Below are 24,125 nucleotides of genomic sequence, written 5' to 3'. Positions count from 1 at the left end.
ACGGAAAGAAAGATTTTAAAAATCCGTTTAAAACTTATACCACTGACATTAATTGATTTCAGGGATGCAATAAAACTGTGTAGGTATAAGTTTTTCCTAGTGGTTTTCCATGCAATATAAGTCATTATCACTGACAAACGTTTTAATGACTTATGAGTAGCTCATTAAACACTGTTATACTCTGTGCCAAACTGCTGGTCCGCTCTGAAGTTGTTCCGAGCAGGCGTAGACATAAAATTTACTATGGCGTCGCGATTCATTTCTATATTCAGAGCGGACTAGTAGTTTTACGGGGACTATACAATATATTAAAGTATATACGTGCGTAGTTATTTTTACGAGCAAAAGCAAAAGCAAAAAAGCAATTAGTCAAATACAAAATGTTGTTCTTTGATAATAACATGTATTTGTTATTTTTAGGGGATCGCTTGCTCGACATCCCCTGCAATGTGTGCGGCGACAGGAGCTCCGGGAAACATTACGGCATCTACAGCTGTGATGGTAAGTTTTACTACTTTTATGTTGTAGTGTTAAGCGGGGATGTTATTTGACTCCGAACTGTAACCAAAACTATGGAATATGCGAAACAAAAATATATCCAACACGGTAACGAAATCCGGTAGAAAACTTTTGAATCATTGCTAATAGGGATGGAGACTAAATGAGACACCATGAAAAGGTTTTGCTCAATCAAGTCTCAATGGTGTACAGTTCCTTTACAAATAACATCTATGTGGTACCTTTATGTATATTCTTTACTTTTAAGTATATTCCATAAAAAAATATATCCATAACTGAAAATCCGTCTAAAACCTATATTTTTTTATAAATCCGTATCCAGGTCTAGAAAATTCATATCCGTAACCCTCCTCTCATATTAAGCATTGACGAGCGTAATATAATAGTCAAATAATGAGACCATGAGCACCTTTCATTAATTCAAAATGAGATTAAGAATAGTAAAATTGAATCATTTATCATACTTTTGGAAATAAGGGTAAAATAAACTACCACTATTTATTTATTGTCAGTCCTTGACTGATAAAAGAATTAAAATGTCACTCACACAGGCACACTTAAGAGCAAAATACTTTAAGCTGGTATATGGATTTTAGTTACAGCATAGAAATAATCAAAGCATGGATTCTTTACTATATTTTTAAGTTCATATCACGGTAGTCCAGTACACAGTTTTATAAGCTTAAGTAGCTTACGACACTCTTTATGGGCTACCTGTATGTAAGACCCCGTTTAGCCGTCTCTACAGTTATAGATCGCCAGCTGGTGTAGTCATACAATTTGCTAAGGCGACGTTATTCATTTCTTTATTTAGAGCGGACTAGTAGTTTCACGCGGAGTACATCTGCCTAATTCAGAATAGGACACTCTAAAATATCTGTATTAACCTGAGCTATTAATGTAGAAAGCGTTACCTACATATAAAATTACAGTATCTTACTTTGAAATAATAGACTTACGTGTCTATTGACTATTTAGACTGCAAGATCTACCAAATTTTACACGCTCCATGATCGTATATCAAGAAAGTCAGTAATAGAAGCTTATCCAGTTACACGGTCTTTACGGCTTGATTTATGTAATTTCGGACGCGCTTTTAATATGACTTTGTATACTTTATTATCCAGGTTGTTCGGGGTTCTTCAAGCGATCGATACACAGGAACCGAGTGTACACATGCAAGGCGGGGGGCGAGATGAAGGGGCGCTGTCCGGTCGACAAGACGCACCGCAACCAGTGCCGGGCCTGCAGGCTCGCCAAGTGCTTTCAAGCCAACATGAATAAAGATGGTGAGTGATCCTCTAACTACATGCCTATTTCTGTCTCATAACAGGGGTGAGCAACAGTCTTAAGATGTGTTTAAGTTAGATATAGAAATAATACAGAATCGAGTAACTATATCAACTATTTATCAAGTGGATCGCAAGCTCTGTCTCTTACTACTTTCAATACATAAAAATTAACCATTAACTTATGCCCATAAGCTAATAAAATAAAGAAATTAATCTCAACGAGGCTTTTTAGCCATGGAATAGAGAAAAATAGTCTGCTCTTTGCATATCTAAACAGAAAATAATAAAGATGTTTGTAACGAAATTAGGAAACATAGACATAAACGTTAACATTGTTCGATTGTCACCGTTTTACATATTTATTGGTAGACAACTAAAGCTTTGTTTGAAAACTGCAAACCGTGAAAAGGATTTGAAATTGTAAACCACTATTTCTGAATCGCCGGCGTCCCAAAAATATTTGTACTACGTTTCGCATTGCTGCTGTATAACGAATTTCAGCGGACAAAATTCAGTTGAACATTTACGCGTAACAAAGGCAGAACCTATTCAGAGCCAGAGGATAGTTTTCTGTAGGTATACAGTTTGATTGCTTTGTGTATATCCATCAAATTCACAGCAGGTTGTATTGTCCCCGGCTCGCTCGCTGAAATATTGAGTAAAATAAAACTAGCGTCCGCCGGCGGCAGTTCAATTTTCACCGCAATACCCGATCCTATCTGTCATTACGGCATCTCGATGTACACAATATTGTCACATTGTGTTGTTCTGTCAGCCTTTGTCGCTTTTATTTATTGCGTATGCCAATATATTGAATACGAAATAAATTGATCACGGTATCCTAGGTATCTCATTCAATGATATTTCCGTTTTGTGTTGGGTATAATACCTATAATCTCACGTATAAAGATGAATATGTTGTTCAAAAGGATAAATTTAGGCGCTATATATTCAAAGAATGACTCATGCGATCGAAAGAATAGAAAACTAGGCAAAATTCTTAGTACTCCAATCGCATACTACGACAAAATATACTTAAAAATGTAAAATTTAGGGAATTCGCAGGACAAAAATGCGAAATTACTCCATCATGGCAGGATTTACGGCTTCAAAGTTACAGCTACGTGGTATGTACGAGTCTGCGGCGAGCAAGTTCCGTGAGGGCGTATAATTAGGCGAGAGTAAACACATAAAGGTAATCCGGTCGTGGCACAAAGTGATACTCGAGTTCAGCTGACACCTGCGCAACCGCGCCGCTCTGAGCGCTCAGAGACTCGGGAATTCAGGAGCACCGCAGGGCTAAGGGTTACAAAAGCTTAAACTTTTTTGAAGAAGAGTATACCAAGTATAATATATTATTTTTTGTAACGAATTACGGAAATGTTGTGCGACGGTTAAATGGCGCATTGGATCGACAGAATTAGAAGAAATAGATGATTTAATAAATTTATATACTTAAAAAAGATTTAAAGACAAGCTTTCACTTAAACTAAAATGAAAATAATAATGGAATGCAATTGATAATAAATAAAAATATGTAATTATAATATTCTGTTATGATCAATAATTTTTAAAGCTTGCAGTGCGAAATAAATAAGATAATGGAATTTCTATCCATCCATAAATAAGTTCATCCATAATCCATAAATACTTGATTTATCTCCGTGCACCATAATCCTGAACATTCGGAAAATCTGTTACTTAAGGGTAAATTCGCTATTTGATAAAACGACATCCCTGAGCCAAGGACAGGACACCTACATATCTACAAGCATATAAACCTACCCATAGTATAATACACAAGGCTTTCTCACATGGAGAGAGGTAGCTCTCAAAGTTGCGACCGACATGGGACTTTATGAATATTCAATTATTTTGGGAATTTTGCTTAATTAGAATTAGGAGAGACTTGATTTATTTTGGGTCATGTGCAAATTTAATACGGTGGTAAAGATGCTGGAATAAATAGATAAGTTATGTAATAAATTGAAGTATCGCTAAAAAGTGTTTAGAATGTCACATTTACTTTATACTTTATACAGTTATTCATGCTGCATTTCTTATTTTGCTTTTTTAATTCTCTTTCGCTTAATCTTCCATAATTTTATGCCAAAGCATCTAAAGATCAATAACAGTTTAATTTCAATTAAACTATTACCTATAGCTACCATTACACTTTGACAGTACTTAAACATTGTCCATATTTATAACAAACCAGCTCACGAATCATAGTTCTGCAAATACAAATTCACAATAAAATAGTATTACAAGGTGGTAAATATGTGAAATACATACCTGTTAATAATATATGTAATAAATATAGGTACTTAGAATCTATGATACGTATATATTTGTATAAAGGAGCAATTACGAACTTATTCTGAATCCTGAAACCCGGTTCATATATAATTCATCCAATTTCACTTCGACTAGGTCGCTTACCAGCCGCAACGGTAGAATAATAGATTAATTCCATTAGTCAACAATGACAGGGTCTCAGGATTTCGTGAAATAAAGCGAAGGGGAAGATGGCACATTTCCACAGTTTAAATATTCAGGAAATCAGGCTTTATAATTCTACTAAGTCGCACTTTGCTCGGTAGGTACACACATATAGTAAAATCACATTTTACGTTTGTCGATCGCATTTTTACTTGTTTAGAAATATTGTTTAATCATGACTAAATGTGCTCTCATTAAAACTAAAAACACATACCACTTTTGCAGTTACAATTAATACAATTACATTCCTCCAGTTTTATTGACAAAAAGGGAGAAAATCAGTCTGCAGATTAATTTTACGATATTTTCTTTTAATAAGTGTCAGTATTAAATTTTGTGCCAGTGTCAAATATAAAAATGACACATTTAAAATTATTAAATGTTCTTCTTTTATTTTAGAGAAAAAAGAACACAAATATTGAGATATAACTATGTAGTATAAAAAAAGATATGCAAATTGATCTTTTCAGGATGTTCCCGTCAACCCTATTTAAGTAATATGTACAAAATACAATAATGTATCTGATAATTCGTCAAGTGCCATTATATTTGAATATCAAACAGGGAGCCAATCAGCTAACTCCAATATAGTAGAACAAACAAGGCACGATCAGAGCTAGTGAGAGTCAACAGAGACCGCATGGTACCTACTGGCCGTAGGATGTATGTATGAATGCCAGGCAGGTATTATAAATTTATCACTTGCTTTAACGGTGAAGGAAAATATCATGAGGAAGGAGAGAACTAACATACCTAAGACATCTTAAAAAAGTTCTAAAAGGTTTTCTTAAAAAACTTGGCCAGCGCGGTGTACTGTGGTCTAATCCTTCTCATTCTGAGGGAAGGTCCTTGCCAAGCAGTGGGACAGTAATGGGTTAATGACGACGGATCAAGAGTTCTGACCGCCCTAGGCTAATTATGAAGACGCGTCCCCACCGTTACGATAGACTTCAAAAGTAATATATTAGATTTGACTTTGTTTACTAGCATGAAATTAAAAGTGTCGAAGACACAATTTCGACGCCCAGATCCTCGCGCCTTAGGCTGCAGCCTAATTAGCCTAAGGATTAATCAGGCCCAAATGACGACAAGTATAAAACAAAAATGGGTCATGTTTTCATCATAACATTTTATGACCAATTTCATTACAGTTATTTCTCTCGATATTATATTTTCATACAACACCATATAAAAAGGAACAGTTTCAAATATAATTAAAGTGACTAATGGCATTAACGTAGCCGATGTTGGGGTGTAAACAAGAAATTAGACTTTCATCAAAGAATCCACGTAGGCCCGTATCCTCATGTCTTTTACTCTTGAGTATTTATAATCAGATTGAGTCAGTTTAAAGAAAAATTATACCTAAAGTTCGAAGACGCTATTATTGCGCTAGACATTATTTGAATAATTAATTAAGTAGTCTTACTTCCTCAATATTATTACTTATGTACGTAAGGGTTAGTTATTTTAAATATTACAATTCACCATAAAAGCAGTAGCATAAATGTCTTCCATATAGGTAGGTATATAGTACGTAACTAATACACAATAAACAACGTTACACTTATATTGAAACTGGGTTAAAATGTATAAACCTTTTTTGTAATTTACAAGCAAATTTATTCAGGCACATTAAAAACAAACAGCTCTGTCGTTAAGTTTGCCATTTGGCACGACCAAATAAACGTAATCCCCAATTTAACTTCATAAAATTAATTTAAAATCGATGACGCTGAGAGCGGGCTAGGCTTTTGCTTTTCCGAAGTTGTTCATACTTCTTAATATTCTTGGAAAAAGTTAAAGGGTCGATATCAATAAGCTCCTTTCTTGAAGATCTCTACTTCATCGAAGTTAATCAGTCGCCTTTTAAGAATTGGACATAAATTATTCACAATCTTCTTTTAACTTACTTTAACAGTATTGGTTTTCACATTGAAAAGTCTATTTTGCTTTTGTATACATAAGGGTAAAGAAAAGGTCGAATTCTAGTTAATGTACTTCATAGAAACGGCACGGGTCTATTAAAATTAAAGTGTAGTAATATTTTATTTCATTTTACATCATTACCTACTGATAGCGAAACATTACAGCACTTTAATCGTGGTTGGCTGTTGGATTTCACAATAAATTAAAATTCGCTTTTTTTCTAGTTCTCTTACAAACCTCCAATAAGAAATACAAAAGTAAAACCATAACTCAGTTCAATATTTTACTCAAAACTCGATCATAGACTTAGATTTTTACCCAACTGCGGAAGGTAATGTTTTTCGAGTGAAGGATCATGACCTTTTCTTCGTCAAAAACTAATTTTCAGTTTACGACTGGGTACAGCATACCTATTTATCTAGCTTACATAAAAAGGCTCTATAACAACAACAATAGACTTCGGGATAGACACTTTTAACTAATAAATTTTTGTATTACAAAAACATTTTGCATTTTTATAGAACTTAATGGAATTTAAACAAGATACTGTTTGGTTTTCATTAAAACATAGATTTATTAGCTTTATTACTCAGATATAGGTATTGTTTTGTTTTCTTGAAATTTATATAAGCTTAGTCATTTTGAATTCCCGACGGACACTTAATAAGTTAGTTTATTTATCTGTCTACTTTTAATAAAACAGCGTCAACTTGAACGTGATTAAAGCGTGCCGAATCCTCGGATGAATTATTAACCATTAACCACTTTGCCAATGATGTTGGCGTCAATACAACGCGCGAATCTGCCCTGCGGTCCTTTACCGTAATATAGAAAGTTATAAATGTGTATACATTTTGTTCCCAGTAATTTTATAATGATATGACTTAAATAAGTCGCGTTTATAACAACAATACGGTAATTATACAGTTTGGCTACTTTTCCGAAAATCAATACAATAATTTTTTTAGCATGGGTGGCTTCAATTAGTCACCACTGATTATCATCAATGGACAATCTTCCATCGGGGGAGGCTAACATTGCATAATTACCTTTTATTCACCATTTTTAGTGATGACACTAAATTCTATATGAATATAATATAAAATTGTATAAACGTGATCATGAATAAAGGTAAGGGCTGGATTGAACCCATCCGCTCGCAGGGCGCTTCCGCGCCCTGCTCGCTTAGTTTTATAATGTCTTATATGTTCCAACCTAACCTAACCAATTCAATAGGAAATGTTAGCCTCCCCCGGCGGAATATCACCAATGGTGACTAATTGAAGCCACCCATGCTAAAAAAATATATTACATTGATTTTTGGAAAAGTAGCCAAGCTGCATAATTACCAACAATACTCTTATATTTTGTAACTTTAAGTAAGACAGTATAGGTAATAAGCACAGATTGTCGAATGTTCAAGACGCGTAGACGCGTAGAGGCCGCGCGTCACATCGTGCTCGTCGGCCTACAAGGGGCAAACTTTTCAATTACGCTACGTCGTGTTACCCCGCAGCGGGTTAAATTAATTCTCTCCACTTCACAAAAAGATTCACCTTACCCCACACCGTTCCTGCGAATCGACATCGGCTATCCCGACGTTTTTCAAAAATACTTGATATTTTCCACCGCCCACTCGTAACATACTGACGTTTCACAATATTTATTTTTAATTTAACGGTGTGCGCGCAAGATTCGGATTCGCCGGTGCGTTCCTTTTTGTCCTTTTGTTAAAAGAAAATTCAAATTGTAATGAACCGGAATGTAAATGTGTTTTGTAGTCCTTTTTCAGCGAACAGAATCTCGATTGTTTTCGTTAACCTACCCTTTGAACTTATAAAATATTAACTTGCATTCCGTCTGTGTATTAAGACATAACATAGGTATTAGGAAGGTATAATTTCCAGATATTTAATAACTTTAAATTAGTCGGTTGCTATAAATATCGATGTTTTGCAATCAATAGCACCTTAAGTATCAACATTTATTTATAGTTTGCATTCATGGAGATTATCGTGCGCCCTTACAAAATTTTATTGCTCATCAACACAAAACCACTATTGCGTGTCACGCCCATCGTAGCGTGGCGAATTGAATAGATCGCAGCTCCTGAGTTGTGTTTAGGATCACCAACACGTGTTCAACACCTATTGCTCTCCTGACCACGGCGTGAGGGGAGCGCGCGAGGGTGCATTGTACCTTTATGGGGATATTAGACACGCTTGTGAAACCATAATTACAAATAAATTAATTTATTATTTTTTGTAAATTGATTAATTGCTAAGCACTTAAGCTTGTGCTTAGCGCAGTTATTATCCAGGTGGTTACGTATGAACGGTTAGCTTTTAATACATTTTTTTTGTGTATATTTTTAATATATGTACATTATATTTTGATTTTGTAGCAGCCGTTTTAAGCGCTATTGCATTCTGGTTTGAAGTGAATGGTGGTGGTAATGTACATTTACATAAAGCATTCAAAAATTAGATACCTATTTATTTCGATACACAAAAGATCTTTCCTTACATATTCAATAAGTGCGTTGATGTGATATGGTATTCCTATCAACGCATACAAATAAAGAAAGACATTCCCAATGTATTATAATACGAATGTACCTATCATAGAAACGGACGCAAAATAAAGCGGGGTTCAGTTCCGGTTCGATCCGATTATGTGATTTATTCACCGCTATACCGGTGTCCTCGAACATCGGAAATATTGCCCATATTTTGACATAAAGTGATACGACCCTCACCCCTCGGTAGCATCACCGATTTAATTTCATTTTAATGTTGGGTGTGAAATTACAGCTCATTAATTTGTTGTAACAAAAAATGTTTACAACTGGCATTTCAAATTGGTTGATGAAATCAATTGTTGTGTGTCAAAGCATGAGTTATTTTGAAATTACAAAAATAAATTTCGAATGAAATATTAGAATCTCATAGTTTTATAGTCTTGGAATAAGCGTGCATCTTTATGATGAAGTGTACATCAATTGTAAAACTTCTAACCTGCAGGCAGCTCTACAAAAAATATTTCTATGCAGACAATCCTGCTGTTTTAGTGAAACACAAGTAGGCGTAAGTTGGATCAATGTATATACTTACAAACACACATTGGTGGTTTGACACAAACAACTTAACGCGTAAAAATATGCCTTAAAATCATGATCGTTTCACTATTATCCCAGTAAACGGCACAAGTGTCAGAATTCGATAAATCAAAGAAAGCTTATTCACATCTACCAACCCATTTGGCCATTTTTTATAATATGTAATGTATTTAGTACAAAAAATGTAGTGTACTCTACAGGCCTCGCCTGGTTGTAAAGACCATGCCCAGCAGTGGGATAAAAAGAGGTAGTCATTAACTACAGGTGTAATACCTGTAGTTTTGGATCGTGGTCGATTCCGGTAGGTAGGTACTTATTACGATCGGGATAAACTTCAGTTATGTAGCCGGTCGTTATGAATCGCGGTGGTGGCATCAACTTAATAAGTTAGTTGGCAAACTCGGCGGTGTTGTACAGAACAAAGTTATTTATAGTGAGGGAATAAAGAGCTGCACTTGGAACTTAAACTTCAGTTGAGAAACAGCTCCGCTCACAAACCGCTGCCGGTTCCCGCGTCAACTTTTTGAAGAAATGAAATTTTGATGTTTCCGCAACATTAACGGCTCTGTTCATTCTTCGTATTTTATGGTTTAAGATTCTTTATTTCTCAAAAAGATTTACAATCACTTACTGAGAAATGAGGTTAAACAATAATTGTCATATTTAATTTTGTGAGCAAAAGAGTGGGTAGGCGGATATTTTTTGCTTGCAAACGTTAGCCGAGTCAGAAGTAATTAACAGAACGCGCCCAGTTACACCATGTACTTAATTAATTGATTAATGTTAATTGATTTATTTTACGCTGGTAAGGTTATCTCTATGTATAACTTTATAAAATTTGTGTAATTAGACATGTTGCCTAGTACTTACTAGGGCCATGAAAAGTATTTAAATGCAAATCATAGTATCCTACCTAACCAACCTAATCCAAATTGTGATGTATGTAACGTATGTAAGATATTCACAACTTTTATTTTAAGATCTTTAAAAATAAACATTAACATGTTCAATAAAAATAAAACAATAAGTACAATAAAATTCCGTTTTTAAACTTCCGTGTTTGAATCAACTGTTGTTCACGGGGCGGAAGGTGAGTAAAAACTTGAATATATCTCATATTTATGTCCGTGCACTCAAAAATATTTCCCGTGGTCTGTAGTCCTGGTTTAGAGGCTTTAAGGAAATGTGATCTTTCGCAGCGAGAGCGGTAAGGAGTAATTTCGCACGCAGGTGTGCCAAGTCGTGGGAGCTCGCCCACCTGACGCACCCCCTCTGCCTCTTCGCTGCCCTCCGCCCTCTCTGGCTCGTTAATGATGATGTGCTCAGCCAGCAGACTATTTCACTTCTGAATACATCTTTCTCACTTTTGATCGTCGCTCCCTGTCCCTCTCAGGTGTTCCTCTCGCCCCGTCCCCCTCTTTCTAGGTTCGCCTGGTCGCTTCCACCTAGTCAATTCGGCAAACGCGTATCTACTTTGTGTCGGAAATGTAATGGAACAAATGCGGCTGGAATTAACGTCGGAACGAATGTCGGGACATGGGGTCGTTCTCTCACCGGATATTTTCCACGCGATGATTTTGATGCGCATCTGTGGAGCCGTGATAATTTTTATAGCAGATCGAACAGTAAACATGATCGTTCTGAAAAGGAAATAAAATATCATATCGACATATTTCTTTCATGTTCATTATGAATAGTAATGTATGAGCTTATAATTTAAATATAATGTCATAACAAATCGTTTTTTGGAAGTATGTAGGTAGGTAACTAGGTACGTACATACAAATTGGAATTTGATGCCATACATTATCTTAGGTATCTGAAAACAATAAAAATAATTTCAAATAGACGTTTAGACAATCCTTAAAATCGAATCGAAAACATATTTTTACTAAATATAATATTCCGTATAGATAAAATACCTGCCTACAACAAGCGTAACAAAATATTATTATTGAAGTTACGTTGTAAGGCATAAAAGCGAGCTCCACCTTTTGTGGTAGCAGTCATTGATATTTTCCAAGTCATGCTCACTGAATTACGAATCCGACGTCTTAACCATAACAATGAGGAACTTTTCTACCTGATTACGTAATCAAAGGCAGCGGACTTTATAAAGGGTGTGATTTAAGAAGTAACATTACCATATACATATAACTACATCACTTCAATGTAAGTATCTGCTATAGATAGGTATGTGTAGTTTTGTGTCCCTACTCGTATTTAATGTAGGGCTTTTATTTTCGCTAAAGATGCAAAACAACAATACTCAATGAAAACAAAAATACTAAACTTTCGTTTCACTCAATCCAAATGGGCGTTTTAAGCAGTGATAGCCTTGTGGTTAAGAAACTCGGCCTCTCGATAGAGGGGTCCGAGGTTCAAATCTCACGCACGCACCTCTGATTTTTCGAAATTATGTGCGTATTAGAAATTAATTATCACTTGCGAAAACGGTGAAGGAAAATATCTTGACGAAAACTGCATACCTGAGAGATTTATAAAATAAAATCTCAAAGGTATGTGAAGTCTACCAATACGCACTTGGCCAGTGCAGTGGACTATGGCCAAATCCTTCTCATTCTGAGAGGAGACCCGTGCCCAGCAGTGGGACAGTAATGGGTTGATGATGATGAAATGAGCGTTAAACTAATGTTTTGCTCTACATATTAATTTAACATTTTTAAATATAATCTGTAGTCCTAGATAGTCTAATTTAAAAACATTTCTTAGCTTGAGATCAAGAATCGAAATAGTAAATACAACCAACCGAACAAAGCTATTTACGTAAGAGTAGGTATACCTTGTGTATATTTGGTCGATAAACCTTCTGACCGTCTACCAATTCGGCTTCATGAACCTTCCTCGGGCAGCCAGCGAGCTCCGGATTATTGGGTCATTAATCACACCCCACCCGTCGTGGCTATCTCCTCGCTTGTTCCTGTTTGCTTTGCAATATCGATATATCTAACTAACCAAAGGTCTACAACAATGTTTCGGAAACAAAATTTAACGAATTATCTTTTATAATTCATCAGTATAATACGGTAAGGGAAGTAACTTTTTAAGTAGTTGGAAAGCTAAAGCTTACATAGAGATGTTTAAATGTTATCAATTTGAATAAGAAATGAGTCCTACGAAAAATCATTTTTTGTCCGTAGGCACTCCGACGCATTACGAATTATTACACATAGGTATAGATATGAAATATTCTAACTTAGTTCTCAGTAGTCGCAACTGCACCTTGACCTCCGTACTCGTAGCAGTGGTCACTGCAGCCCATAGACAACTTTATATTATTCTTTGTTAAATTATAAATACTTACCTAATACCTAATCTTGTTAAAATAAATCAGATAGAGCTAACTTCGAATTGTTCAAATACGAGTATATCGAATCTAGTTGATAGTCAAGGTATATTTCTAGTTCTGAAGGTGGTAGAACCCTTTGTGGTTCGACTCCGGCGGCACCACCGTCACACCTATTTCTGCCTATTAACAGCAGTGTTAAGCACTGCTGTGTTCTGGTTTAAACGATATGGTAAGAGAGACATAGCGGCACATGATGATTGACTTAAGGTACGAATATCTAATACTCTGTTGGTTGATGATGATTGATTAATGTCTTGGTTGATTAATGTCTATGGGCGGCAGTAACCAATTACCATCAGGTGAACTGCATGCTCATCAGCTACTTCTATATAATAAAAAAAGTTGGCGGCATTTTATTTACGGGAAACGTACCTACTTTTATTTTTTTTCCGTTAACAAATTGGACCGGTCAACGTAAACATTGTCATCGAACCACATGTGTAGCTCAAGGCTAAATATAACAGGTGACTGTGGTTTTTGCTGCTGTAGCTCTTTTAAAAATAACCTTTGTTTGCTTTCAATTCGTTAGAGCGGGGCTCCAAGCTGATAGATGTTTGAAGTTAAATCTCCCTTTTAAACGCTTCAAATGTGATTCAGTGAGCGCCTTTTAAAGAGGCTTAAACGACTGCAACTTGAATATACGACTCTTTCCTATTAAAATCGGTTCTTACGTCGTTTTGGATTAAGTTATAAACGTTGTTTATAGATATCGAATTGAATACAAGAGGGTTTTTTTTATCGTTTTAATTTTTTTTGCGAATTCCTACCCATTAGCTTGGAACAACTTTGGAAATACTGTGAGAATAGGTACTGATAACTCACTGAGTCTATTGAACTTCACGACGATAACACGAATTCTACCACTTTCTAACTCACATTAACGGTGATGGAGAATATCGTCAGGAAAGCTACAACTTCGAATATGTCAAGTCCACAATCCGCACTTAGACAGTGTGGTGGCTAACCTAACCTCATACCCAAGACCACCAATGAGTCGATAAAGGACAATAATGATGATGCAGATGATAATGAAATAAAAACACAATAAACAGAAAATAATAAAGTAATTTACTGAGGAACGCGGTCAACAAAAACTTTTTTCAATTCACCTACATGTAATTAAAATCTCGCTTATCCGCGTTACACTGGAACTAAACCCCTTGGCTTAATCGCCCCTCTGATCGCAAAGACACACAAAAATGGACCCTAGAGAGTTCGACTATACAGTATTTTTGAAAATAATAACAGTTTTAGCAAGGGCAAAGGCGAGGCCGAGAAAAAAGCACGTGTTCTATTTGGGATTACACGCGCCCCATAAACAAAAGGTTAACATGATGCTTCAATTGATTCCATTTGATATACAGGACGGGGAAACTTAAGCACTTATCTAATATTTATAGTTGATACAATTTAAATTTTTAATAAGATTTTTATTTTACTTTTTTTTAAAGTTACTTTGCGTTTATGCAGAGACAAGCGCAAAGATTTTGTCAAAGGACAGTAGAGAAAAAAGTACCGTAGGTAGAAATTAATTGAAATCCCTAACTTAAAAATTCGATGTTTGTACCATAATAAACTTTTAACAACAAAATATAACTAAGTAGGTACTTATTTTTACATTGCCACAGTAACAGTGTATTTAAATTATCTAGTTTAAAACGAAAATATTTTATTGAAAGTAGATTCTTTACAGAATTATTTTACAGAACATCAATTAAATACATCAGTCAGCACTGCGCAAGGTTTTGTTATGGAGAAGAAGTTACTGAACACTTAACGAGCTTTATTCAATATAACGTATTATAAAATGCAATTCCATTGAAAACTGAAATAATTTTCATAATTTTGTTTCGAAACATTTATGTTCCATACATTATTTTAGACTAAGCGAGTACGTAAACCTGTAACACCGTGAAAGCAAACTTCAAATTCTAAATTACACGAAATACTCGCTAGGTTCAAAGCCCTACCCTTTAGTAATGCATTTAAGCTGCTAACGCAGCGTCCGGCGCTATTCACGTCGCTAAGCCTCAGATCGCGGGCGCGGGAACGGGCGTGTGCGCGCGACATGTGCGGGCACAATGGCCGCATTCCCATGCACCGCGGTAAGCTGATTGCGTGACGTCATTATTGCTGCATATTGCCGCTCTTACCAAGAAGCTTTCATTTTTGCGCGCTCTGTATTTCGATATTCTGTTCGTTTTGGTATTTGAAATTAAAGTTTATTGTAAAAGAAATGCATGTTTCGAATACAATATAAGTATTATTTAAAGATTTATGGATAGCAGAGACTCTATTAACCGAACTAATTATCGTAGTAACGCATGCGGATAATCGCAAAATAGGGACAATTGAATTTATGAAGAAAATCAATTTTTAACACAATTGATAATGTACTTTTAGTGCCTATCGGCGATCAACGATTTGACCGATTCACAGGATCGCTACGTCATCGCTAGAACATCGATGGAATCGCCTAAATACAAATCGCTGCTGATAGAAGTAGACGGTCTACTAGGCCCCTATTGTTATCGAATAATCGCAAATAGATATTGCTAACTGAGGTATCCGGGCCTCGAATGTTTACTGTATATAACGGATCTTCTCAGCAGAGGTCGCGTTCCGATCCGGTAGTACCTAGTTTAAGAAAATATTGTAACTGACAATTTGTAAGTGCGGCCGTTGGTCTATACAAAATAAATATATTTCATTTCATTTCATTTCATATAAACCATAAAATATAGTCTGAAGGTATCAAAGAAATAGAACGATAAAAGAGTTAGTAAGTAGTTTTAAAAATATTTATGTTTAATGACACATGTAACTACACATTTCAAAGTTACACTTTACAGCTTAATAATGCTAGGTATTAGTTATTCTTAATTTGACGGTACCTACGTTCGTAGGTAGGGAACCTATCCTTACATATTACCTAACCTATCATTTCTATCTTTTTTCCCTAACTATAATAAGTTTTAAAATATTAATAATAGGCTTTTAGCACTCCGCATAATAACTTTTTAAAAGTGGTTAAAGGTGCAACTAACGATAACATCCAACGAAAAACGTTACTAGATCCAATAATGTAGGTATAGGTATCTGTTAATTTTATCGATGTATTTGTCTACACGCATGTAAGTATACAACCCGTTAAATGCAGGTTACAGCGTCGATGAGTTGATCCCGGCTTACCGGGGATCGGTAGCAATAAGCGGTTCTCGGCTCTATAATCCCGCTGTATAGCGTAAAGCTACGCACGCCCGGGGAAACTTTTGAACAGCGAAATAAAAGAAAATTACAGCTTTTTTTGTTATGTGTGCAACAGTATCGATGCGTCGATCTTGGTTAATCAAAGATTAGCAGCAGTCAGCCTTTTTTGGTTTTATATTCGTGTATAATATGTAGGTACTTTGTTAATAACAATATAAAACAAAATTAAGTAGGTATTTTTATTGTATTGTCACATCAATTTACGTTTATTGTCACATGTACGTTATATATCTATTTTAAAGCTACATTTTACAGCTTAATAACGCAACATATTAGTTACTCTTAATTTGATGGCACCTAAAAAGCTTCGTAGGTACGTAATCTATCCGTATGTAGTAACCTATGTCTACTTTGTATCTATTTTAATCCCTAACTATAATATGATAATAACTTTTTAAAAGTGGATGTATATGCAACTAAAGGTAACATTACGAAACACCTTATTAAAGCCAATGAATGTAGGTATATCTCTTAATTTTATCGATGTATTTGTCTACGCGCATATAAGTATACAACCCGTTAAATGCAGGTTACAGCGTCGATGAGTTGATCCCTGCTTACCGGGGATCGGTAGCAATAAGCGGTTCTCGGCTCTATAATCCCGCTGTATAGCGTAAAGCTACGCACGCCCGGGGAAACTTTTGGACAACGAAATAAAAGAAAATTAACGGTTTTTGTTATGTGTGCAACAGTATCGATGCGTCGATCTTGGTTAATCAAAGATTAGCAGCAGTTAGCCATTTTTGTTTTTATATTCGTGTATAATATGTAGGTACCTAAAAATATATATTTTTTAATTAAGTTTTTTTATTAGGCAGGTTGCAATTAGTAAGGTCATCTTCTGATGACTTGATTGGAGACCGCTTTAGCTATAAGCGGTGCCGCTCCATAATCTAGGTATAATGCATCTATGCAGGTCCCAGAAAACTCTTTCAGCGAATTAAACAATAACTATTTTACACACGTAAAAATAAACAGATAAATAACGTTAAAAAAAGAAAGTCTGTGCAGTAGCTACCTACATAGGTAAATCCTTATTTCCAGGTATCCGTACTCCGTAGCAATAAAACATATCAGTGTAATGTTAACAGCGGTTTAATATTTTTAAAGTATTACACAATACGTGTATAAGTATTTACCAGTAGTTAGGTATATTCGTTGAATACAGGTTAGAGCCTCAACGGATTGATCCCGGCTTACCGGCGATCGGTAGCAATAAGCGGTTCATGGCTCTATAATCCACGTGTAACGTGAAGCTACGCTCGAACGGAAGGTTTTGTATCGCGAAGCACATGTAAAAATCGCCAAATGCAATTCTGACTCGCCTACTGTGTTCCGTACGATCGCAATATGTCTATTTGTGTCAAGTTCTATGTTTGCAAGAAAATTAGGAATTACTTGGCCAGGATTAAAATAAACTCATTTGTTTGTAACCTTACTTTAAAATTTCCCTTAATAGGTTACATCTTTTAGTTAGTCTGTTACATTCGTCTATCCATCAATTCCAAAAGGTTTGTAGAAATAATAACTGCTTTCTGAATTATGTCTCCGTATGTTATGAGTGGTGTACGTATCTCTACGTGTACCTAGGTACACAAAAAAACAATTACAGAGTTATACATTAATATCCATATAAATTGATCTCAAATAGGTATTTAACAGAAGATCTTTAGTTAGGCAGATCACTATATCAGTCAGATACTACGGCTCCGAACATCAATCGTTACAATTATTTTTCCAATACCAGCGGTGCAGCACGAGCGAGGTCCTCGAAAGCCGAAGCTTCACACGGGCCCGTTGGGCTCCCTGCCGCCGCCATCTCTTGCGCACGCCCACAAACCACATCCATTGAAGTTGTCTCCACCGTCACCGTACACTTCCCTGCCGCAACCGTTCAACTTTCAGGTAAGTCTTTATTTTATTTACCTTAGTTAGTTATGCCTCTCTTGTAGTCATCAACCTATAACTGCCATATTCTGGACACGAGTCTCCTCTCAGAATGAGAACGATTAGGCCGTATTCAACCATTTAGCAAAGATCGAGTTGGTGAACTTCACATAGATACGTTTGAGTACTAGTTTGTTTAAAAGATCTGACATGTATGGTTTTGTGATGACCGCAATTTTTGATTGTTATATCCTTTATATAATATAGAAGTAGCAGACGATCATGCCGTCCACCTGATGGTAAGTGGCTACTGCCGCCCATGGATATCTGTAATCAACCCCAGATAGGAATATTACCATACCCTTCAAACCAGAACACAGCAGCGTTTAATACTGCTGTTAGGAGGCAGATATAGGTGTGGCGGTGGTGCCGCCGGAGTCAAATCACAAAGGGTTCTTCCACCTTCGAAATCTTTTGAATATAGTCAAATAACTTTATACTTGTTGGGTGAAACAGTTCAGCATCACCGGTATAACGGAGCCAGCGCCCCTGAGCGCGACGTCGTCGGCCGGCTCCAGCGGCGCGGGGGGCGCGGGTGCCGTCAGCCCGTTGCCGCTCATCACAGACACCTTCATCCCGCCACCACCGCCCGGGCTGTTACACATGATTATGTCCAGTGATAAATGCCAGGTTTGTTGCTCTTTACAATTTGCTAATCGATACACACTAATAAAAATATGTTAGATACGTGCGCTAGATACTCACACAATCGTAATAAGAAAATTAAAATTAGCATAATGTAGGTACTATTTGAAAGTTAATATAATGCGTTACCAGTCAACAAAATGAATTTACCATTCCTTTATCATTTATCATTTAATCATTTATTTGCCATGAATATTAGTCATTACAGGTCTTACAATATATACATTTGTATCATATTCAGCTATATTAATTTAATAGCATGCAAATATTACAATTCAATTTCAATATAATTAAATACAATTAATTCAACAAAGATTTAACATTACATTATATATTATTACTATATTAAACGTTAACTAATTTATATTAAATGTCATAAATTCACGAATGTCATAAAAGTTATGTTCTAATAAGAATTTTTTAAGTTTTAACTTAAACATTTTTTTTTTTTTACATATTTGATACCATAATTTCCCTACCTTTATAAAGTAACTAACCATAATAAATAAACTTACTCAATAATATAAGAAAACTCGATCGATTACTTAGGCACTTGCTTTAATTCCTTTTCTGGCTATTAAACATATCAAATGGACTGGTATGTAAGCTTATTTATTTACCGATAATTTGCGTTAATAGGTACATGTCTATGTAATTTACCTAAATTTACAATTATTTAGCTCTATAATAATAAATGTAAAGAAGTAGTTGGTAATTTCTCTCAACTTTTTCAATTATATTCTAATTACTTAAACGTTTAGTGTGAATATCCCATTCAAACATAATCATATAGCCTTAGCTATTATTAAAACGCTAGTAGGTACCTATTCGTAGATACATAGACAGATGCAATATAATAATATATTGTACTTATACCCACCTAGAGTATGACGATATTAGACTTTAAGTGACCGTTTCACTTATCACTTATGGGCAACATTTTGCGTCAAAAAGCCCTTATGTATAGTGATTGTATTTTAGGAACTCATGTGGAGTGCGAAGCAATTGCAACTGCAAGGAGATCCGACATTGCTGCGTCCACCGTCGAACGCGTTTGGTGCTCCACTTGCTCCAACTTGGGAACTGCTGCAAGTAAGTACATACCTACTGATCTTTGATTGATACGTTTACAGATACCTTCTTTAGTACGTAAGTGCGATTAAAGTCGTTAAAAGATAGGAAAGGATATTCTACTGAACTCTACCTCCTAAAAGACTGTATTTTGATATTATTATCTTCAGCATGCATTTAACAAAGATTAATAAGTTCTAAATCTCGATCTTGGCTTAAGAGGGTTGACATTCCGTAGCCACAAGAAAGTTTAAAGATTTTGATATTTTACTAGTACTCTACTAATTTACAGCTCTACGTTGTTAAGTTTTAAGGATAAATCGAAATACCGTCAAAATTTTTGGCACCAATCAGTGGTTGTGTATAAAAAGTTCCGTTGACTTCAAACGCGAAACTGAAACATAACAATAACAAAAGTCAACTTGTAAGGGGATGTGCGTTGACATTGGTAGGTGCCTTTTTGACTGTAGGGCGGGCGCGGACTCGCGATTGGGTGGCCGAGGGGTGACTTTTCGCCTTAACTTGACTTACCCCGCCCATTACCCACAACGCACTTCGAACGATGTTGTTACACGCCTACACGTGTTTCTATGTTCTACTGTTATGTATCAGTACGTGGTTAGAAGCTACGTAGTAGGTACCTATTAAATACCTATCTACTTATAACGCCTTCGCTCTAGCATCCAAAATATATTGTAAATAAACCTTCCGCAATAAGAAATATAACTACGGTGTTTTACAGTCTTAAAAATGTTATTGCATTGACAAATTTTCATGACTTTAAAATTCAAAAGTTCTTTAAATAGGTTCTTCTTGTAGAAAATAAAGTTTAAGCGTAGCTTAATAAACGTCTGGAATACAAGAGTCGCGATACGAACAGGTAGAAATTAAGGAGGTAGAGTCAAGATATTGCATAGATACTTTACTTTAACGTACGAAACAAATTGGTACGTTTTTAATGGTAGGTACCTAAGTGGATAGGTAGGTTCTTAACGTACTGAAAATCATCAAAAATATAAAATCTAAAAAAGATAAATTTTAATGAAAGCATTGTGTTGTATGATCTACCTCTACGGAGGAAGTATATTCCATTTATTCTCCAAAATACTTATAATACAATAAGTCAAGGACAAACATTTCTTATTAGGAAACAAGCGCCCGTCTCCTGTTCATGGCGGTGCGCTGGGTACGATGCTTGGCTCCGTTCCAAGCGCTCGCTCCATCAGACCAGCTAGTGCTGCTGCGTGCGGCGTGGAAGGACCTCTTCCTCTTACACCTGGCGCAGTGGTCAGCGCCCTGGGACTTGGGGCCATTGCTGGCAGCGCCTGCGGCCAGGACAAGGCTGCCCCCAGATCCTTTAGCCGATTTGGAACTAAATGCTTTACAGGTAGATATCTATTCATTTAATAGGTGAGGGTAAATATATACGTAGGTATTAGTTTACAAGCAGGTAGTTGTTAGTTATAATCTTCGATCACTAATAAGAACTAAGTTCTTATTAGTGATCGAAGGTTATAGTTCATAATCAGTCCTAGCATATACACATTCGGTTAGGTAAACAAAGATGCTGGAAGGTGATTGAATATTTTTAGATATTGCCGTAAAAACCTATTTTTCTTACGATGATTCAGTTGTTTAGACACTATCGTTTTTTTCCGGCTTCCTCAAGCCCAACATTCAGCACTAATCCCGGCCCAATATTATGGCCTAATTTGACTTTTATTTTGTAGGAGATCCTGTGCCGATTTCGCCAAATAGCTCCCGACGGGAGCGAGTGTGGGTGTATGAAAGCTATTGTTCTGTTTTCGCCAGGTATGTACCTAATAGCTAAATGTTCTTTAAGTCTGATCTATTTACCTACTTTATGAAGTCTTCTATCAATTCCATCGTCGACTACTTTTACAAAAAATATTTAGCTAATAAGATTATTTTCCAGGTAGGTAATAATAACAGAGCCCTATGGCTCTGCCAGTCTATTTGATTAACACCATTTTTTCATTGGTTCAAAATACGGTCAAAAATTTGGATAGTAAAATATAAATAAGTAAACCACTTAAATAAATAAATAAATTAAAAATTTTAATCACAGATACACCTGGACTTTGCGAAACGCAACCGGTGGAGATGCTACAGGATCAGGCGCAATGTATTTTGGCAGACTACGTCCGGACTCGTTACACACGCCAGCCCACAAGGTATCTACTATTATAGTATGTGAATATTTCTAAAATTGACGACGATAACGGGTTTAGGTCTTACATAAATGCATGGTCAAATTTGGAGCAGCGTCATATGTTTTCATAGTTAGTTATAAGTATGTATTATGGGATGTATGTGATTATGTATACTTAAAAATGTACTTAGTGGTTGCATGGTAATTTGCAAATGTTATGCTTGTTACTTTCAGGTTCGGGCGTCTACTCCTGTTGCTCCCATCTTTACGCGCAGTGCGCGCTCGCTCCATAGAACTCTTGCTTTTCCGGGACACCGTGGGCGACGTATCTGTTGCTACCTTGCTCCATGACATGTACAGAATGCAACCCGCACCCATCCCGGCATTCCAGCCGCCATTAGCCCCTTCTGCTGACCATTGTAACTCCCCTTAATGGGATTTCATGTTGATGTAAATATTGTATACCATTTCAAATGAGCTGCTATTCTTGGTACAGGATCCCTAGTATAGTTTTCATCATTTATTAATAACAAGCTGATTTTTCGTGAGTAGCTTCGTTTCGACAAGACGCCCAACATTTTTCCTTACAGCAATGTTGGTAAATGGTAGCTTGATGGGGCAGCAAGGATAAAATATGTTGACCGGACGAATTCTAAAAATTTATTACTAACCAAATTTTTCTTTGTTAATTATCAAGATAATTATTTAAATAACGTGAAAAAATATTTGTCCTACAAAATATAAGGTTTTTATTAAGGCGTCCCCCCTCTCCAACATGTATCATAAACAAGGTCATGAAAAATAATTACTAACCAGCTGATTTTTTTTTTATTGGCTGTCTACCATTTACATAGTCTACCATGCACATTGTCCTACAAATTGCATGGTATGTCATCTCGGACCTACGCTGAAAAGATGTTAATTCCGCAGGATTATTTTTTTTATTAGTAACTGTAGGACAAAGGTATCACGTGATAGGATAATATAATTTTTATCTAAATAAAACAATGTCCTACAAAAAAAAGGGTAACTTTTATTAATCCTACAAGATTTGTAATTTAACTATAATATAATATAAATAAACTATAAAACTGGCGGACTGGAATAACGTACTTCGCAATTTGTAGGACAATGTGGGTAGTAAGCTGTGTAAATGTTAGACAGCTAATAAAAAAAAATCAGCTGGTTAGTAATTATTTTTCATGACCTTGTTTATGATACATGTTGGAGACGGGGGACGCCTTAAAAAAAACCTTATATTTTGTAGGACAAATATTTTTTCACGTTATTTAGATAATTGTCTCGATAATTAATAAAAAAAAATCGGTTAGTAATATTTTTTTTTGATTCGTCAAATCAACATATTTCATCCCTATTATTTTAGTTATAAACCACAATCGAGAACTTTCGTACGAGAATTTGTTGGGCGTCTCATTGAAACGAAGCTATTCTGGAACACTCAGCTTGATACTAATTATTTTTACATTAAGTATTAGTACTACAACTTTTAAGTGTAGGTCCGAGATGACATACCATGTAATTTGTAGGACAATGTGCATGGTAGACTATGTAAATGGTAGACAGCCAATAAAAAAAAAATCAGCTGGTTAGTAATTATTTTTCATGACCTTGTTTATGATACATGTTGGAGAGGGGGGACGCCTTAATAAAAACCTTATATTTTGTAGGACAAATATTTTTTCACGTTATTTAAATAATTATCTTGATAATTAACAAAGAAAAATTTGGTTAGTAATAAATTTTTAGAATTCGTCCGGTCAACATATTTTATCCTTGCTGCCCCATCAAGCTACCATTTACCAACATTGTTGTAAGGAAAAATGTTGGGCGTCTTGTCGAAACGAAGCTACTCACGAAAAATCAGCTTGTTATTAATAAATGATGAAAACTATACTAGGGATCCTGTACTATCTAGTCACTTATTGTTATTAAAAATTAAATGTTGTCTAAATGTCGGAAGCAGTGTGCGGTAGTGTAATATCAATATTGTACATATCAAGCGGATTTTATCTGCATTCTAGTCAAGGAGACAATGACTTGATTTTTCTCTCAAAAAAGTATCATGTTCTAGTCAAGATATCAAAAAATGTAAAGTTGTAATATTAATTGTTAGATATTATTTATATATAGATGATAAGCTATATCAAAAAATATCATTTACAAGTGTTGTTCAATATTATATTCAGAAGTATGTAAAGTGCATTGTAAAGATACACTAATAAAATAATATCATTAATTGGTTAATTATGGTGATATTACTGGAATGGT

The 24,125-nt window shown here is 35.5% G+C and overlaps 1 protein-coding gene across 1 annotated transcript; it reads left to right on the top strand.

Moving 5' to 3' along the window:
• The first annotated feature begins 380 nt into the window (after positions 1 to 380).
• Positions 381 to 24,097, top strand: dsf (nuclear receptor dissatisfaction). Its single transcript, XM_073082738.1, has 10 exons — positions 381 to 501; positions 1,647 to 1,808; positions 17,748 to 17,905; positions 18,404 to 18,577; positions 19,574 to 19,684; positions 20,811 to 21,050; positions 21,394 to 21,475; positions 21,753 to 21,858; positions 22,071 to 22,326; positions 23,773 to 24,097. The coding sequence occupies exons 1-9, from the start codon at positions 381 to 383 to the stop codon at positions 22,267 to 22,269; spliced, it is 1,353 nt and encodes a 450-aa protein (XP_072938839.1). The 3' UTR covers positions 22,270 to 22,326; positions 23,773 to 24,097.
• The last annotated feature ends 28 nt before the right edge of the window (positions 24,098 to 24,125 follow it).

The sequence above is a fragment of the Epargyreus clarus genome, unplaced genomic scaffold, assembly GCF_041222505.1.
Source record: "Epargyreus clarus isolate Ecla_fem2 unplaced genomic scaffold, WU_Ecla_fem_2.2 ptg000018l, whole genome shotgun sequence".
Taxonomy (NCBI): domain Eukaryota; kingdom Metazoa; phylum Arthropoda; class Insecta; order Lepidoptera; family Hesperiidae; genus Epargyreus; species Epargyreus clarus.
This window is presented reverse-complemented; position numbering and strand designations above follow the sequence as displayed.